At 45.1% G+C, this 14,700-nt stretch overlaps 2 protein-coding genes across 2 annotated transcripts in view; one reads left to right on the top strand and one right to left on the bottom strand.

Moving 5' to 3' along the window:
- The first annotated feature begins 3,012 nt into the window (after window positions 1–3,012).
- hexim1 (HEXIM P-TEFb complex subunit 1) lies at window positions 3,013–4,974 on the top strand. Its single transcript, XM_034594584.1, is given in 12 exon segments — window positions 3,013–3,399; window positions 3,401–3,702; window positions 3,704–3,752; window positions 3,754–3,798; window positions 3,800–3,829; window positions 3,831–3,905; window positions 3,907–3,981; window positions 3,983–4,093; window positions 4,095–4,193; window positions 4,195–4,269; window positions 4,271–4,313; window positions 4,316–4,974. Coding segments are annotated over 12 exon segments (1,092 nt in total). The 5' UTR covers window positions 3,013–3,375; the 3' UTR covers window positions 4,480–4,974.
- A 1,200-nt stretch (window positions 4,975–6,174) lies between these two features.
- Window positions 6,175–14,700, bottom strand: part of arhgap23a (Rho GTPase activating protein 23a) — a 37,609-nt gene continuing 29,083 nt past the window's right edge. The window contains 11 exon segments of the mRNA XM_034594555.1: window positions 6,175–9,646; window positions 9,649–9,861; window positions 9,864–9,893; window positions 9,896–9,916; window positions 9,919–9,992; window positions 9,994–10,019; window positions 10,021–10,145; window positions 10,148–10,220; window positions 10,318–10,349; window positions 14,039–14,082; window positions 14,084–14,130. Coding sequence (XP_034450446.1) covers window positions 8,790–9,646; window positions 9,649–9,861; window positions 9,864–9,893; window positions 9,896–9,916; window positions 9,919–9,992; window positions 9,994–10,019; window positions 10,021–10,145; window positions 10,148–10,220; window positions 10,318–10,349; window positions 14,039–14,082; window positions 14,084–14,130 — 1,542 coding nt within the window. The 3' untranslated portion in view covers window positions 6,175–8,789.

Here is a 14,700-nt window from a genome sequence, read left to right as displayed (position 1 = left end):
CCACTTCAACGCCAGTTAAATTGGGGAACAGCTCCCCCTGTTGGTTGTTTGAAGTAACAGCTGAAATCTCAACAAGAACAACAACAATCAATTCTGTAATGTCAAATTCATCTCCTGTGGCCAGATGTCTGTGCACACTGTCCACACGGATCTGTAAAAAGAGAGGAGCTGGACTGAAATCTTTATTTGTCGTGGTGAGATGGAGAAGTGCCCGAAGCACCAGGGCACTGGCTGCAAACTTGATTGAGTCTTTGTAATGGAGTTGTATAAGAGAGCAGGAGTGGGACAGGGCTCAGCCGGGCGGTCTGGAGCTGCTCCTGTCAATGAAGGTATAAAATGTGATCATCCCTGATCCACAGGCATCCACACATGGGATTGTGAGCGCACACAGAGAGAGAGAGAGAGAGAGAGAGAGAGAGAGAGAGAGAGAGAGAGAGACACACACACACACACACACACAAGTAAACAGGTTTGGTGGGGTGGGTGGAGTGTGCTTAAAGCGATATCTTTCATTTCAGTGTCATTTATGCAGCTCGGGTATTTGGTGTTTGCCTCTCTCTGCCACATCTCTTGCAAAAACACCAATCTGGACCCGCTTCTGCCTGGATGCATATCAGCCAATGCTTCATTTTTACCCTTCACGGCCACACATAGGCCTGTGACCATTTCTATCTTTCATCTCTCCTCAATTGCAGCAACAACCAACGTTAGACCGGGCGAGAGATTAAGTCATGCCTGCTAATCCTCACAAACTGGGATCTATGCAGGAGCAGCTTCGGTTGTGTTGGCCTGTGCTGCTCTTTGATTGGAGAAGATAGGGTGGGGGTGGAGGTGGGGACCTAGGTATGATTTCTCAATCTCCGTGGTCATTAGGTTTCATATTAACTGGAACACATCACCTCTTCCTCCAAGGACTCCCTGGCTTGGCCTCGCTCATTTGCCAGAGCTGAAACTCTGTCTGCTTCTATTAGTAGAAACACTGGGCCTGTGTTGTGTTTAAAGCCACCGGATTCCCAGTGTTGGGAGAGAGCCGTCAGCCACCATAAGAGGTCACAGACTGAATAACCCACTGACTGTGAGGAAAGAGAGCACACACAGAAAGATGAAGTCAGTGTGTTGACTCCTTTACAGTGAACAGACACCGAGTGTGCAAGCAGTCCCTCCATGTGGGTTTGTGAAGAATGTGCATAAAAAAATATATATTTTGGAATAGTTTAAGTTGCAAGAACAAGACTGACATATTTTTCTAACACTGATTTCTTTAAAGCTGTTTATTTATTTTTTAAACCTGACCACATTTATAAAGAAAATGAGAAGAAACCTATTATAAGAACATTGTTATTTTTTAATGCAGAATCAAACTAGAGCTTAGTGAGCAGCAGTAAACTCACTGGAGGCTCAGAGCTGCCTTGCAAGATCAGGGCCTGTCTACTTCCTGAAACTGAACTAGTTCATCGAGGGTCTCCCATCACGGATCAATAAGAACAAAGTGTGTTGATTAAACTGTTTGTGTATTTATACACACCGAGAACCACACTGTCCGACAGGAAGTACAAATACATATGTTGAAATTAATCGTAATTCTGTAACACAGAACTAACGTTCCAATCCAGCAATTAACCCGACCCAGGATAAACACACAGGCCTAGTTAGCAGATGGCTAACACTGGCGATCTGTTAGTTGTTTAGCCATTATTCACTTTGTTGTGTTCGCAGCTCTATCGATTAATATATACGGGAAACATTTCATTGAAAATGAATGACTGATCATTGTTCATTAACTTTTTACGCAACGTAGTAGCGTAAGCTAGTTAGCATTCGATAGCCTAGCTTCGTGGACTGTGTGGCGTTTTCCTAGCTCCAAGCTATTCTCTTAGAATTAACATGGCGCTGACGTTACGTTTATTATAGTTGTGACGTATTTGACTTCACATTCATTGATTTGTTAACAGTTTAATTTTGGTCGCGACACCACAGACGCTTATCTGCTAACTAGCGTCAACGTTTGGCTAACGTTAGCTAGCTAGCTTATCCTTAGCTGTTAACACGACACAACAGCGTAGGTCTAACACTGCAGATCAGAGCACGAGTGGAAGAAAATACTCAGAAACACTCTGCACCAGCCCGAACACTGCGAACACGACCACTGAGCCAGAGTGAGGTCGCCTGACCCGCCCTTTACACAGCGAGGGGCTCGGAGCTGCACTCGCAGCGGCTGCTCCACAATGACTGACGTTTGTTTACGCTGATTCCAGAGTTCTCCTGAGCCGCTGCCCCCACAGTGTATCACTCCGCACAGCGCACAGCCTGTTTATACTGAAACATTCAAAGATCCAAGTGAAAACAAACCACGTGTTTTCACCAGTGAACGAGAACATTTATTTACATTTTTAAATGTGTTTATTTACTGGTTTTCTGATGTGAACACACAGCGCGGACTAGTTTCCGTTAGAGGTTGTCTTCATTTTGGTCCCAATGTAGGAGGGAGTTCGCTGTAGCATTCATTCGACGTGTGGCTACGTGGACAGCAAGTAAAGCTAAACTCGATATTCACATGTATAACACATTGGATTTTGTTTCAGTAACAGTGCGATGTAATTTAGAAGTATTTAAACCAACTTGTACTTCGTTAGTTTTCCTACTTCCCCCTTAATTGGTAGATGGTAGCTCCCATGAAAATGCCCCGGACTGCTTTCTTGGTGTGGATTACGTACTTTTGATAGACTGCCACACTGTCCAATTAGAAAATACTTTAAGCTTAGCAACAGCAAAGATGTCCTCTTGTCCAATGGACGAGGAGAGGGGCAGGCTTTACCGTGCTGAACATTCTACAGTGGGATTGGTTCAAATGCTTGTCAGTTGTGGTAGAATTGTGGGCGTTGGAGTTCGCAGTGGCCTTCTCCGCCACTCGCATCACCGAAATCCAAACAACATGTCCCACAATTCACCAGGCGCGACGTGCGGCAGCATGCGCACGGCGCAGAGGCGGAGCTACTATATAAACACGAGCTCCCTCTTCTTGAGGAGCACACTGGACACTGTTGTGAGGGCGGAACGTGGTCTCCGGGTGAACGACAGCTGTGACAGCATCGAAACAGTTAATGGTAGTTAGCGACAGTTGCTCTGACAAACCCTCGGAGGAGTAACAAGTGTGTACTGCTCGGAAGTTTACTTTTACACACTTTGTTTTTTTACACATCAGCTAAACTTCCGTCAGTGGCTCTTGTCTCATTCTGGCATAGAATCATTTCGTTTGAAAAAAAAAAAGAAAAAAAAGTTTGACGTCTTTAATGAACTTTTGAAGCTGAGATTCGAAAGCGTCAACGTAGTTTGGAAATGCGTTAAAGCGGGAGCGATCGGAGCGGATCGAGCAGGATGACGGAACCAGCGGAGCGGACACCATCACCTGAGAACTTCGGGCAGCCCATCAGGTGGGAGCAGCCGAGACGCGCTGGAGCATCTCCCAGTCAGCAGCCGTGGAGGACCCGTGAACGGCGACAGGGGGCGACAGAGGGAGCAGAAGCGGCGGCAGCAGCAGCAGCAGCGGGCGGAGAGCTGCGGAGATATCAACACAGACAAGTTATGGCAAATGAGAGGCGGTCAGAGGGGGGTGTGCCCTGCCTTGTCGGCCGGAAACTTGCTTCCAGTGTCCCCGATCGCAGCGCAGGAGCACCAGAAAGCCGGTGTTCACACAGCGGGCGAGAAAAAACGGCGAAGGCGCACCGCTGCAGGACACTTTGGACCAGGTGCAGGGAGGAGAATCTGCACATCGACTCCGACACCGGCTTGGACTCGCAGCCTGGGTAAGAAGAGACACCGGCGCAGGACCCACCAGGAAGAGGCGCAACTGGAAGCCTTATTACAAACTTTCCTGGGAGGAGAGGAAAGCCCTGGAGGAGAAAGAAGACTGCCAGGGCTTCCCGCCTGAGAGAGGAGATGTTCGCCAAAGGGCTCCCGGTGGCCCCGTACAACACCACACAGTTTCCTGATGGACGAGCACGACCGGGAGGAGCCCGACCTCAACACCGAGACCGGGGTCAAGCGGCCCTCGGGGGTCGGTGGTCGCATGGAGGACACGGGCAGCGAGGAGGAAACTCTTCGACAACGAAGAGGAGGACGAGGATGACGGCAGCGGCGGAGGCAGCGACGGGCATCGGGAGGCCGGGAACGCAGGTGGGGAGTTTCTCCAGAGAGGACTTTTCCGAGACCTACGAGATGTACCACGTCGAGAGCCTGCAGAACATGACCAAACAGGAGCTGGTGCAGGAAGTACCTGGAGCTGGAGAAGTGCATGTCCCGGCTGGAGGAGGAGAACACCGGCTGAGGCGCGCCGTGGAGCCCGGGGGTCTGACCGTGGAGAGCTCCCTGGTCCGGCTCCGAGAGCTGGAGAGGGAACTGGACAAACTGAGGGTCCAGAACACGGAGCTCCTCCTGCAGAACCAGCCGAGCAGCGACAGGGCCCAGGTCGCCACCAACTAGAGGACACTAGTTAACACCGTTTGAAAGAGGTAACACAACGGGACTATTGCGTTTTTAAAAAGTGTCATCAGTTTTCTGTAATCAGTTTGTCATCTGGACTGTTGAGTCCTTGCATTACAATGCAATACTTGACGTTTATTTTCTATTTGGACTGTAAAGGGTGTCCTGTTGTTGTTTTCTTTTTTCAAGATGAAATGTAAATACTTCAAAAAAAATATGGTTCTTTTTATAAAGAGAATGTATTTGACAACGCGAGGATATTTTGTTGGTTTCAATTGAACATTTACTCTTTCGTTTTTGATTTTGATCAAATCAAACATTGTATGTTGCCCCCACCATTAATAATAAAAAAAAAAAAAAAACACAGAATAACAAATGACAGCTTATTGGGCCAGCTTGCAAAAGACTGTTTTGCAGAAGTCAATTCCAGAGTGGACGTTTTAACAGTTGTGTGTTAATATTAAGTTCAAATAAAATTTTGAAATTCTGCCTAAACCTGTCGTGTGTTGTAAAAAAAAAAGCCTGCTCCGAAACAGGAAGTGGTTCATGAGCGCTGCAGCGTGAAGACACTGTACGTGGCTGTTTGTCAGCATGTTGATAATCACAAAGCCTTTCTTGTGGGGAGCCTGACAGAAGACATCACTGGGCCGTGAATAGGAGGAATACAGACTGAAGCCAGCAGCAGTAGGGGGGGATGGGACATGATGGACATGCTCTTTATGAAGGTTAACCCACTCTTGAGTAGGGCTAGACCGAGTAATCGCTTGATCGATTAAAATCAGCCGCTATTAATCTTCCATATCTACATATGTTTTCCTTTTTATATGGTAAATAAACAATGCAGAAAAGATGTGCATTTATGTTTACATTTAACATAATTTATTTTAAATATTCTCAGTCCTATAAAGTATTATGTAAAACATTTTTTTACATTTAATTACTTAGGATAATTTTAGTCAAACTGTAAAATATCAAGCCTCAATTATATTTCTTTGTTATAAGGGTTTAATAACATCACAGGGTGTTACATCCTAATATTGGTATCGGTATTGGCCCCCCAAATCCTCATGGGTCAGGTTCTATTCTTGAGTAAAATCCATTAAGGATAGTATTCAGAAAAGGTTAAAGAAGAATTTCAAAATCTAAAGGATCCACCGCAAATGGTGTTTACCAGAGCTCTAAATTTCGGTAGAAGCATCATAGTTTCACTTATAGATTCAGTGTTTCAGCTCATTTTCACAGGATGTATAAATATTCAAGTAGAGCCCAACTGATTAAAGTCATATCAGTGAGTATCAGCACCGGCCAGAATTTCACCGATATTTGCTGATTGCTTCATTTCAAACTGTTGCCTGTAATGGCAGTGGAGACTTATTCATTAAGTCACTTCCCTCCAGCAAACAGCTCTGTTACGTTTAATCTCTGCCTTGACGCATTTTAGTTTTACTTCCGGCATCAACCCTCAAACATCCTCACTGGTGTGGCTCTATGATCGAGTGAATTAAAAGGCACAGTGTCAGTATTTCAGAAGAAGTTTCCATCAGGAGCAGAGGTAATCTGTGCCACAGGGCCTGTAGAGACCGTATCCATCCACAGCCTCTAGAGGGCGTTATTCAGCTATTATTTGAAGTTGTCTGTAAAAGCACAAGTCTCCCAAAATCCCATAATCCCAAAACAAACACACATGTAATTAACTTTTTTTTTTTTTAAACATAGTTCTGTTTATTTACATCATATAACCTTGCTTTAAAGCACACAGCCATGAGGGGAAATGGTTTCAGGCGGACAACCTTTTTTTTAAAAGTCCAGTCATTTTCATATTAGTTATACTCAAAAAGCAATTCCAAATGTACACAATACAGTATGTTACATATGAAGATAGTATGTACAAAAGATTTTAAAAACACAACAAGGAGACATGAGGGGGGATCACATTTCAGACAACACACACCAGCTGAGTTGATGAAGTGGGCTGTTGGTTCGTCTGTAGGACGATGGGATGTTGTCTGTTCTGACCTAAGGGAGTTTTTGTTAGGTGTACCATATTCACACACTGTGGATCACCAGGCAAAGAGAGAGCCTCAGTTTGTTAAGGGAAACAGCAGCTGAGAGAAAACTACACCTCCTCCCTCTGAGCAGCATCAGTAATAGCTGTGTAATGCCTGGGTTAAAGACAAAGAGAGTGCATAGACATGTCCTTGACGTGAAGTGTGCTTCTTCTTTTGTAATTTCCTCTCAGTTAGACCGCTTGTATTTGATGCACATATCTTTGGGTCGGTGCCTCAGTGAAACCGTCAACCACAGGAGAGGAGGGAGGAGACCCAGAAACAACAAAAGGAAAACGGAAAGATAGGAACTGAGCATGGCACTGCAGAAAGAAAACACATTCCAGAAAAAATCAGGCACTTGTCGAAAATATCTTGAGGTAAGACAAGACTATAACTTATCATTATTATTATTATCGTTATTATTATTTTAGTTTTCACTGGGGTTTTTTCTTTTGGTCGGATGAAAACAAGCGAGACTCTCGTGACTTTGGGAGCTGCGCCTCCTGCTTGTGTTATTTTCTGTTGGCACGTTGGCTCTGAAACGAGGGATACAAACTATAAGATTGTTAGCAGGTGTTCTGTGTTCATTTCCTCGAATGCACCGTTTCCACAGTCAGGGAGGATTTATTAGAGCCTGACCTTGTGGAAAAGTCCCCGGTCATCTAACCTCAATGTAATAAAAGTGCAGACGGACGAACCCTCAAAGGGGATGTGATGAAAACATAGTGAAAATGTAGCCGTTTCTACGCACCACATAATATTTTAACAGTCTGTTAAACACTGCCAGGCGTCCCCTCTGGCTCTTTATCACAAGAGGGGATATACTTTGTCTCGAGCTCAGTATATATGAGCAGATCTGTGAAGGCAAACGCCTCAGTAAACCCAGACACGAATATCAAAAACAAATAATGAGGTCAGTTGTCACAGTGTGGCTCTGAGCTGCCTGCAAACTGTCCAATATGGTGTAATAATTAACAGACTACATTGTTTTTATCTTGCTACATGTTGATGCAACACTGCTGAATATAAAGTCACCAGATGAACTTATTTCTAAGACTTAATCAAGATAAAAGTTTTCTGCACAGTGCTGAGAATCAGAGAGAAAGGCATCAATGAGGAAATAAGGAACAGGGTTAGTCGTGTTTATCTCGTCTCCTTGGAACTGGTACACCCAAGAGGGTGAAATCACAATAAAAGTACTTTTTTTCACTTTAATACAAAATATATATATATAAATATATATATAGAGAGAATATAAAACAACAAAATAAATATATTAAGGGAAAACATTTCAAGTAACAATCTGAAAGAAATGACTGTGCACTTGTATGCACGTTTTTTTTGTAAACCATAAAAAAAGAACTAAAAAAAGTGAAAACAATTTGATAACATAATATTTATATTTACAAGGTTAACTTAACAAGGCTTTGTACAAATGTTACAAAATTGTTCAACACAAACACCTGCACGCTCGGACATCATCACGAATATTGTTGCGCAAAAACATTATAAACACGTAGAGAGAGAGAGAGAGAGAGAGAGAGAGAGAGAGAGAGAGAGAGAGAGAGATGAGTGTACTTTGTGTCTGTGACCTAATGTGTGTGTTGTTTTGAGATAAACAGTGTGTGTGGTCTGGGGAGTAACAGATAAGGAAGACTGATATGAAAAGATCAATTGACATCCCTCTTGAAATTGTTTTAACCTGACTATTAATTCTTCTGGCCCACAGACATATGTTTTGGAGAAATTTGTAATTCCACTTTATTAAGAAGCACCATTTTTCTCAAGAGACACAGGAAGGTCGCGTTTCCGAACCCTCCTCTGGTCACTTGAAGGGGTTTTAACCCTTTGTTTACGTCTGTGAGCCAGGCTGGAAGGAAGAGAAGACGGGAAGGACGCTCGGTGGTTGCTCACATGAGAATTCTTGGCTGTGACATTGATTGTGATGAGGTCTGTTTGTGTCTCTGCCCTGTTCCTGTTTATTTTCTACAAAAGCACACATATAGGAAAGAGAGAAAACAAAAGCTTTGGCAACACCCGAATGCCACCTCGCCATGCAAACGGAGCTTATCAAAAAGAAAAGGGTGGGCTGCTCTGACGGACCGTTTCATTGGTTCACCGTGTTGCACCTGGCAACTAACCACAACTCTGTTCACGCTGCTGCTGGGGTCTAATGACCCGCAGGGGGGTCTGCAGCTTGGCTGGGCCCCAGCCCCCTAGAAGCCTTCCTTGGGAGTGGAGGTTGGTGTTAGCTGGCAAGGCTCACAGGTACTGGTGGAATCTAGAGGTGGGTACTTGACGTGCAGCAGGTCCTTGTTCGAGAACGTCGGCATCCCGAGGCAGCCCTGGTGATTTGACCTGGTTTTGATTGATAGGAGACAGGGGGAAGTCATTGACAATCATTGGGGGTCTCTTGTCGGACGTCTCAGTCGGGGAGGCTACCACGGTGTGTCTGCGCCAGGCCCGTCTCTTCCTCCGCGTCTCAGGTGAGAGCGGTTTTCGCAGTCCCACGCTGCGCAGGTCGTCGGCGGATCCCATCAGACGAGCGCGAACCTGCTCAGCCAGAGACCTGCCGCCAGGGCCGGTAGGGGTGAAGGAGGCGGCCTCGCAGGGCGGCAGAGCAGTTTTGGGCCGGGCCGGGCGCAGGCTCTCCTGACTGCTGCCTGAGGAGGGGTTGGTTCTGGATGTATCCCTCCTCATTCTGGGCGCACCGTCCGACCCAGAGCCGGCCCCGTCGCACTGGGCGGAGGCCTCGGACAGCTCCATCATCTCCAGAGAGCGAGCCTTTGCCTTCTCCGACTTCAGCTTCTTCCTGGCCAGAGTGTCACACTGGATCAGCTTGTGGGAGTTAAAGGAAGGCCGCGAGTGCAGTCTGTGAGTGGTGGAGGAGGAGGAGAAGGAGGAGGACGAGGGCGTGGTGGAGCACGCTCCTCCTTCACTCCTCTCCACAGAGTCTGGTGTGTGTGTGAGCGGTGCGGGCGGGGCGAGCAGGTTTGTGGGTGAGAGAACCGGGGGTTTGTAGTGTGTGTAGAGGAAGCTGCGCGGGGCTGCTGGCGGTTGTGTGTTCACGGGTGTGTGTTTATCAGGTCTCTCCTGGGTGAGGGAGCGCGAGGCAAAGCGCTCTCGTTGTCCGTCTCGCTCACCAGCTCGCTGTGCTCGTCATCAGCATCGTCCCCCCTCCCCTCTGACCCAAGGCTGCGTCCTAAGGTGGAGAGGGTGGAGTAACCGGAAACAATGGAGCGTGCATCCTCTGGCGATCGCCATGCCGGCCCTTTAACCTCTGCCCTTGCCTCTTCCTCCTGCAGCAATATCACTGCCTGTCTTCCTCCTGCACCTCTTCCTCTTTGCAGCACGGCCGACTGGGATAACCGCCACCACCTCTTGTTCTACTCCTCTTTCACTCCGCTTTCTACAACTTCCTCATCTTCCTCTTCTTCTTCTTCCTCATCATCGTCATCTTCCTCTGCCTGCTGCCCGAGGAGCAGTGTCACCCTACAGGAGACGCCGCCTCCTCTTCCTCCTCTTGCCCTAGATGTCCGGCTTTGATTGGCTCGTGCTCTGAGTCGTCGTCAGTGCTGCTGCCCACGCGGCGGCCGTTATGCCGCTTTCTGCGCTTGCGCCTGATACAGCTGACATGATGGACAGAGTCAGGAAATCCTTCGCTGTGAGGTCCTTCTTTGACCCCCACGACCCCTGAAAAAGGGGAAATGTAACTGTGAAGCTCTCACACATGTTTCACTTGTGTATAAATGTTCACTGTTATTTCATGACATACAGTAGGAGATATTACCTTCGATTTAGCTGAGTCACTGTTGGTTGAGTCTGGGGAACGAGAAAGTAGAAAAAAAACTAAGTCGGTCAAATCCACTAAAGTGAACAAAAGGGCCCGAACAGTCACGGTGAAGGACACAGAGGCAGATTGTGTGATAATCACTTTTTACAAAAGAACAAATTGACATTAAATTACAGGAAACCTGCAGCTGCTCAGCTCTTCTGTTTAACAATTTAATCCTCCATGCCACAGCGGGTGTTTTCCACCTGCCGTACAGGGGGAAAAACCAACCTGCTGTGACATCACTGATTCAGGTGCGACTACTGACGCTACACACCTTAAGGTTTCTGTTTGAGTGAGAAGCGCTGCAGCAGCAGCAGCAGCAGCAGCTAAAGCACAAAAACTCCTCTGCTACATTTTCAGGAAAATGCCTTCCTCTGTGCCCTCTGCCCCCTGACGGGACCCTGCACAAAGACACTGAATCACACACTGAGGGAATATGGAGGATGATTGGGTGGGGGCAGGGTTTGTTGTTTTGGGGGGGGGGGGGGGGGGGGGGGGGGGGGGGGGGGGGGGGGGGGGGGGGGGGGGGGCATTAGGAAACCACAGCACACACTGATGATATCACTGAAAAACACTGATGACATCAATCAGTGAGAGGAGAAGCCGTTGGGAGTGAAAGCAGAAATAATCGACAGCGTGAAGTGAAACACAGTCCCTCACAAACACAAACGGACGGACACACCGACGCAGGATGAAAAGCTGCGTTATCTAAATCTTTAGAGAAACCCAGGGGTAATGGAGGGGGCATTTCTTCCTAAGAAGCTCTAGATAGAGTCGTGTCTCATGAACCAACATCAGTGGTAAACACCATTGATGGTTTTCCCCCCTCTCTTGTATCACAGATACACCTCCATTCAAATCCAGGAAAAGACTTAGGTTTTCCCAAAATGCAGCTCAGCACGAGTGCCTCACAAGTGATAGTGACGTGATATTTCCATTCATGGAGAAAAAGAAGCCTTTCAGAGTAAACGCTCCAGGCTTTAGACCAAATATCAACCAGTCAGGTGTTAAGACTCTACTGACACACCTGTAACTACTAGTCCCAAAGCAGGAAATTACTTCTTTGATTAGCTGAAAAAAAGTCTTTCAACATCTTTAATAAAAGATAATTGTTTAATAAGCATAACTCCAGTTTGATTTTGGCTTCTCTTAACGTGAAGATTTGCTGATTTTCTGTTTTATCTCATGGATAAATTCCAAAAAAAAAAATTTGATTTTAAGACCAGAGTTAATGGAAAAACATGATCTACAGATCAAATTTTAAGACAAAACCCTCCTTAATTTTTTTCAACAACAATTATTAGTCTACTAGTGTGTGATCTTTATTCAGTTACTGTACACTAACAATACTTCTTTCACCTATATCAGAGAAAGGAAAATCTGCCAACATTTAATGTAAACAGTTGTACATGGTTCATGTATCTGAACTCAATTCATGCATATGCAATATTAATAAAGTGGGTCAATTAGCCATGGGAGATGTATGTTCTCTCCGATGTCCTGCTAGTTAATATAGCATTTCTAGTTCCTCCCAGCCTTATTTGTTGAATACACTATGTTGTTCGCTATAGTTTAATGAAAATTACATTTTCTTCATTAAATCTTCTTTTGTTTTAGTTTAATCCATTGCGTGTCCTTCCCATATTTGCTTTGGGTCTCAGAACCGCATAGTAACAAACTGGGGGCTTGTCTGGGATTTGAACCTGACACCTCTCACTTAACTGAACTTCCTCTTTGTGTGCAGAGTCGACTTCACCAGCGAGGTCATGATGTTTGCCTGGTCCTCGCTTCAGCTGCACTTTGGGAAAATTTAAGCTTTTCTTAAAACAGGTTTAATATTGATTGAAAAAAACCGCAGTTAAAAGGAGAAGGTTTGGTTGTTTACAGCTGATGTTGCCAGGACTTAAAAGGGTGGAGGTGAGATCCTAAGGATTGGAATACACCCACTGAAATTCTTCACTTGATGAGTGAGGATGACCAGAGCTGAGTGCTTTAGATGACACAGGCCGCTGGTGAGGGACTTGTCTCTCAGTGACAAAGCTCAGTTTACACTGATGTTGTCAGACCAGCAGCTTTAACAAACAGACAGCATCCAGTCATCCATTAATTCATTAGTCAGACTGGGGAGCGTACGACGTAATATCAGGGCCACTTAATGGGAAAAAAATCGGAGATTTCAAGAATAAAGTAATATTACAAATTCAAAGTCGTAAATTTATGAGAATAAATTCATAATGTTGTGAGGATATAGAGGGGGAATAGAAGATCAGCCGGTCGACTGTGTTAACTAGGGAATTTGTAGCAGGTTATACTTAATTATGAGTTTCAAATACCAGAAAATGACAAAATACTAAGAAAATGAGTCTATTCTGAGGAAAGAACCACACAGACTTGGAGGAAGTGGCCTCTTTTGTGGAGGAGGAAATGTTTGATAGTGGTCACCTGTGTCTTATCATTGGTTAAATCTGTGCGGTTTTCCTTGCAGCCTATTACCCAACTTTTTTAAATTTTCTTTATTCTCAAAATATTACAACTTTTTCCTCATTTACAACTTTCTTCTCATAACATTACGACTTTTTTCTCATAATATTACGACTTTCTTCTCAACAACAACTTTCTTCCCAATAAATTAAGACTTTATTCTCAATAATAACTTTATTCTCATAACATTACAACATTATTCTTGTAATATTACAACAATATTCTGGAAATCTCCCCATCTCCCATGGCCCTATGGTCGTAGGAGACACTGAAGTGACATGTTCTCACAGACACCTCCGCCTGACACTGAGAGGGACACGCCCGACTTTCAGAGGGTAATGGAGACCATGGACACACCAACCATCACCACCACGAACACTCTCTCACACAAACACTCCCCCATTATTTCACTTTCACAATATGATGTACTGACACGGTTACACACACACACACACACGCACACACACACACACACAACGTGTATTGCCAGGGGGAGTTCCATCCTACCGCAGTGGCTGCTCCACAGGCTCAGCTAAGAAAAGGAAAAAGGCAGAAAACGTACAGAGAAAGTGAAAGATGAGCAACGTGGAGTGGGGGGGAAAAAAAAGAGGTCAGCAGAGAGGAGAGAAGTATCGGCACGCTATCAAACACAGAGATGCTCCAAGTGCTATCGGACACAAGGCTTCATTTCTTATGCTGCATTCCAGTTCCTGCCTGGGAAGTAGGGAATTCTGGTTTCAAAACTGGGACAAACTTCCAACGAGGAATTTCAATCAAGCGAGGAATTGCAGCCGTCTGACTTCATGCCAGTGCCGTCGACACTTGAGAGGGTTGAGAGCTTTCAAAGTGTTACTAGAAAAGCTACATTTTAAATAATTAGTTATGTGTATTCCTAGAGGTGTATTATAAACTAATCTGCGTTAAATCAAGTGTCTATTTCTTGAGACTTGATAAATATCTAAACAACAGGGGAATTATTATTTTATTTAAGAAAAAATCTGACAGCTGGATTCCCCCCCCCCCACACGCACCACATTTTATAACTGTGACGCCACTGGATGGGAATTTCCTACTTCCTGTAAAAACAGAAGGCAACAGTATTTCAGGGTGGCAACTACAGCCACCCAAATGCTTATCGGTCGGCTTCGGTTAGAGCTCGTGTTGACTGGCTGAGAGCGGCAAACAGCGTCCTCACCTGAGGCCTACCCGAGCAGAGCGGTCCTGCCGATGTTGGCAGCAGGTGTCGATGTTGGGGACAGGCTGCACGTCCTCCGTGTCCACAGGCGTCTGCAGGGAACGGACAACAAATGACCAAAAACACATTCAATAAACCAACAAAAGGGCTGTGGTTTAATCCTGAAGCCAGCGGGTGACCCATATCATTCATTTACCTAAAATTTCCAAGAGATTAAGTGAAGCAGCGGCTGCATACTAATGAGACTTTATACTGTCGTTATAGAAACAGGATCAGTGTTCGACAGATGCGGTTTCTCTACAGCTTTTGCATAGATGTGTATCTGTGCTCTCAGTCATAGAGATAAAACTACAAAGATAGATTTGAACCACGACGTGTCCACGAAAAGCAGAGTGACGCTCAGGGTTTTATCAAAACAGCAGAATGACTCCACTGGATGGATATCAATAGGTTCGATCAAACATGTTCAATTTATCTTTAACTGTAAATATTAGAGCCGACTGATTTATCGATAAAACATGTCCGAAATGAGCCTTTCACAGACATATACAAATCTGTGTGTATACTGATATTACAAGTTTTACTTTGTGGGATAAACAATGCAGAAGAGATGTCATTAATGTTAAAATTTTATGTAAAATGTATGTTGATTTTCTTATTCC

This window comes from Hippoglossus hippoglossus, chromosome 8, assembly GCF_009819705.1.
Source record: "Hippoglossus hippoglossus isolate fHipHip1 chromosome 8, fHipHip1.pri, whole genome shotgun sequence".
In the NCBI taxonomy this organism is placed as follows: Eukaryota; Metazoa; Chordata; class Actinopteri; order Pleuronectiformes; family Pleuronectidae; genus Hippoglossus; species Hippoglossus hippoglossus.
Note: the sequence above shows the minus strand (reverse complement) of the source record. Positions and strands in the feature narration are given on the sequence as shown.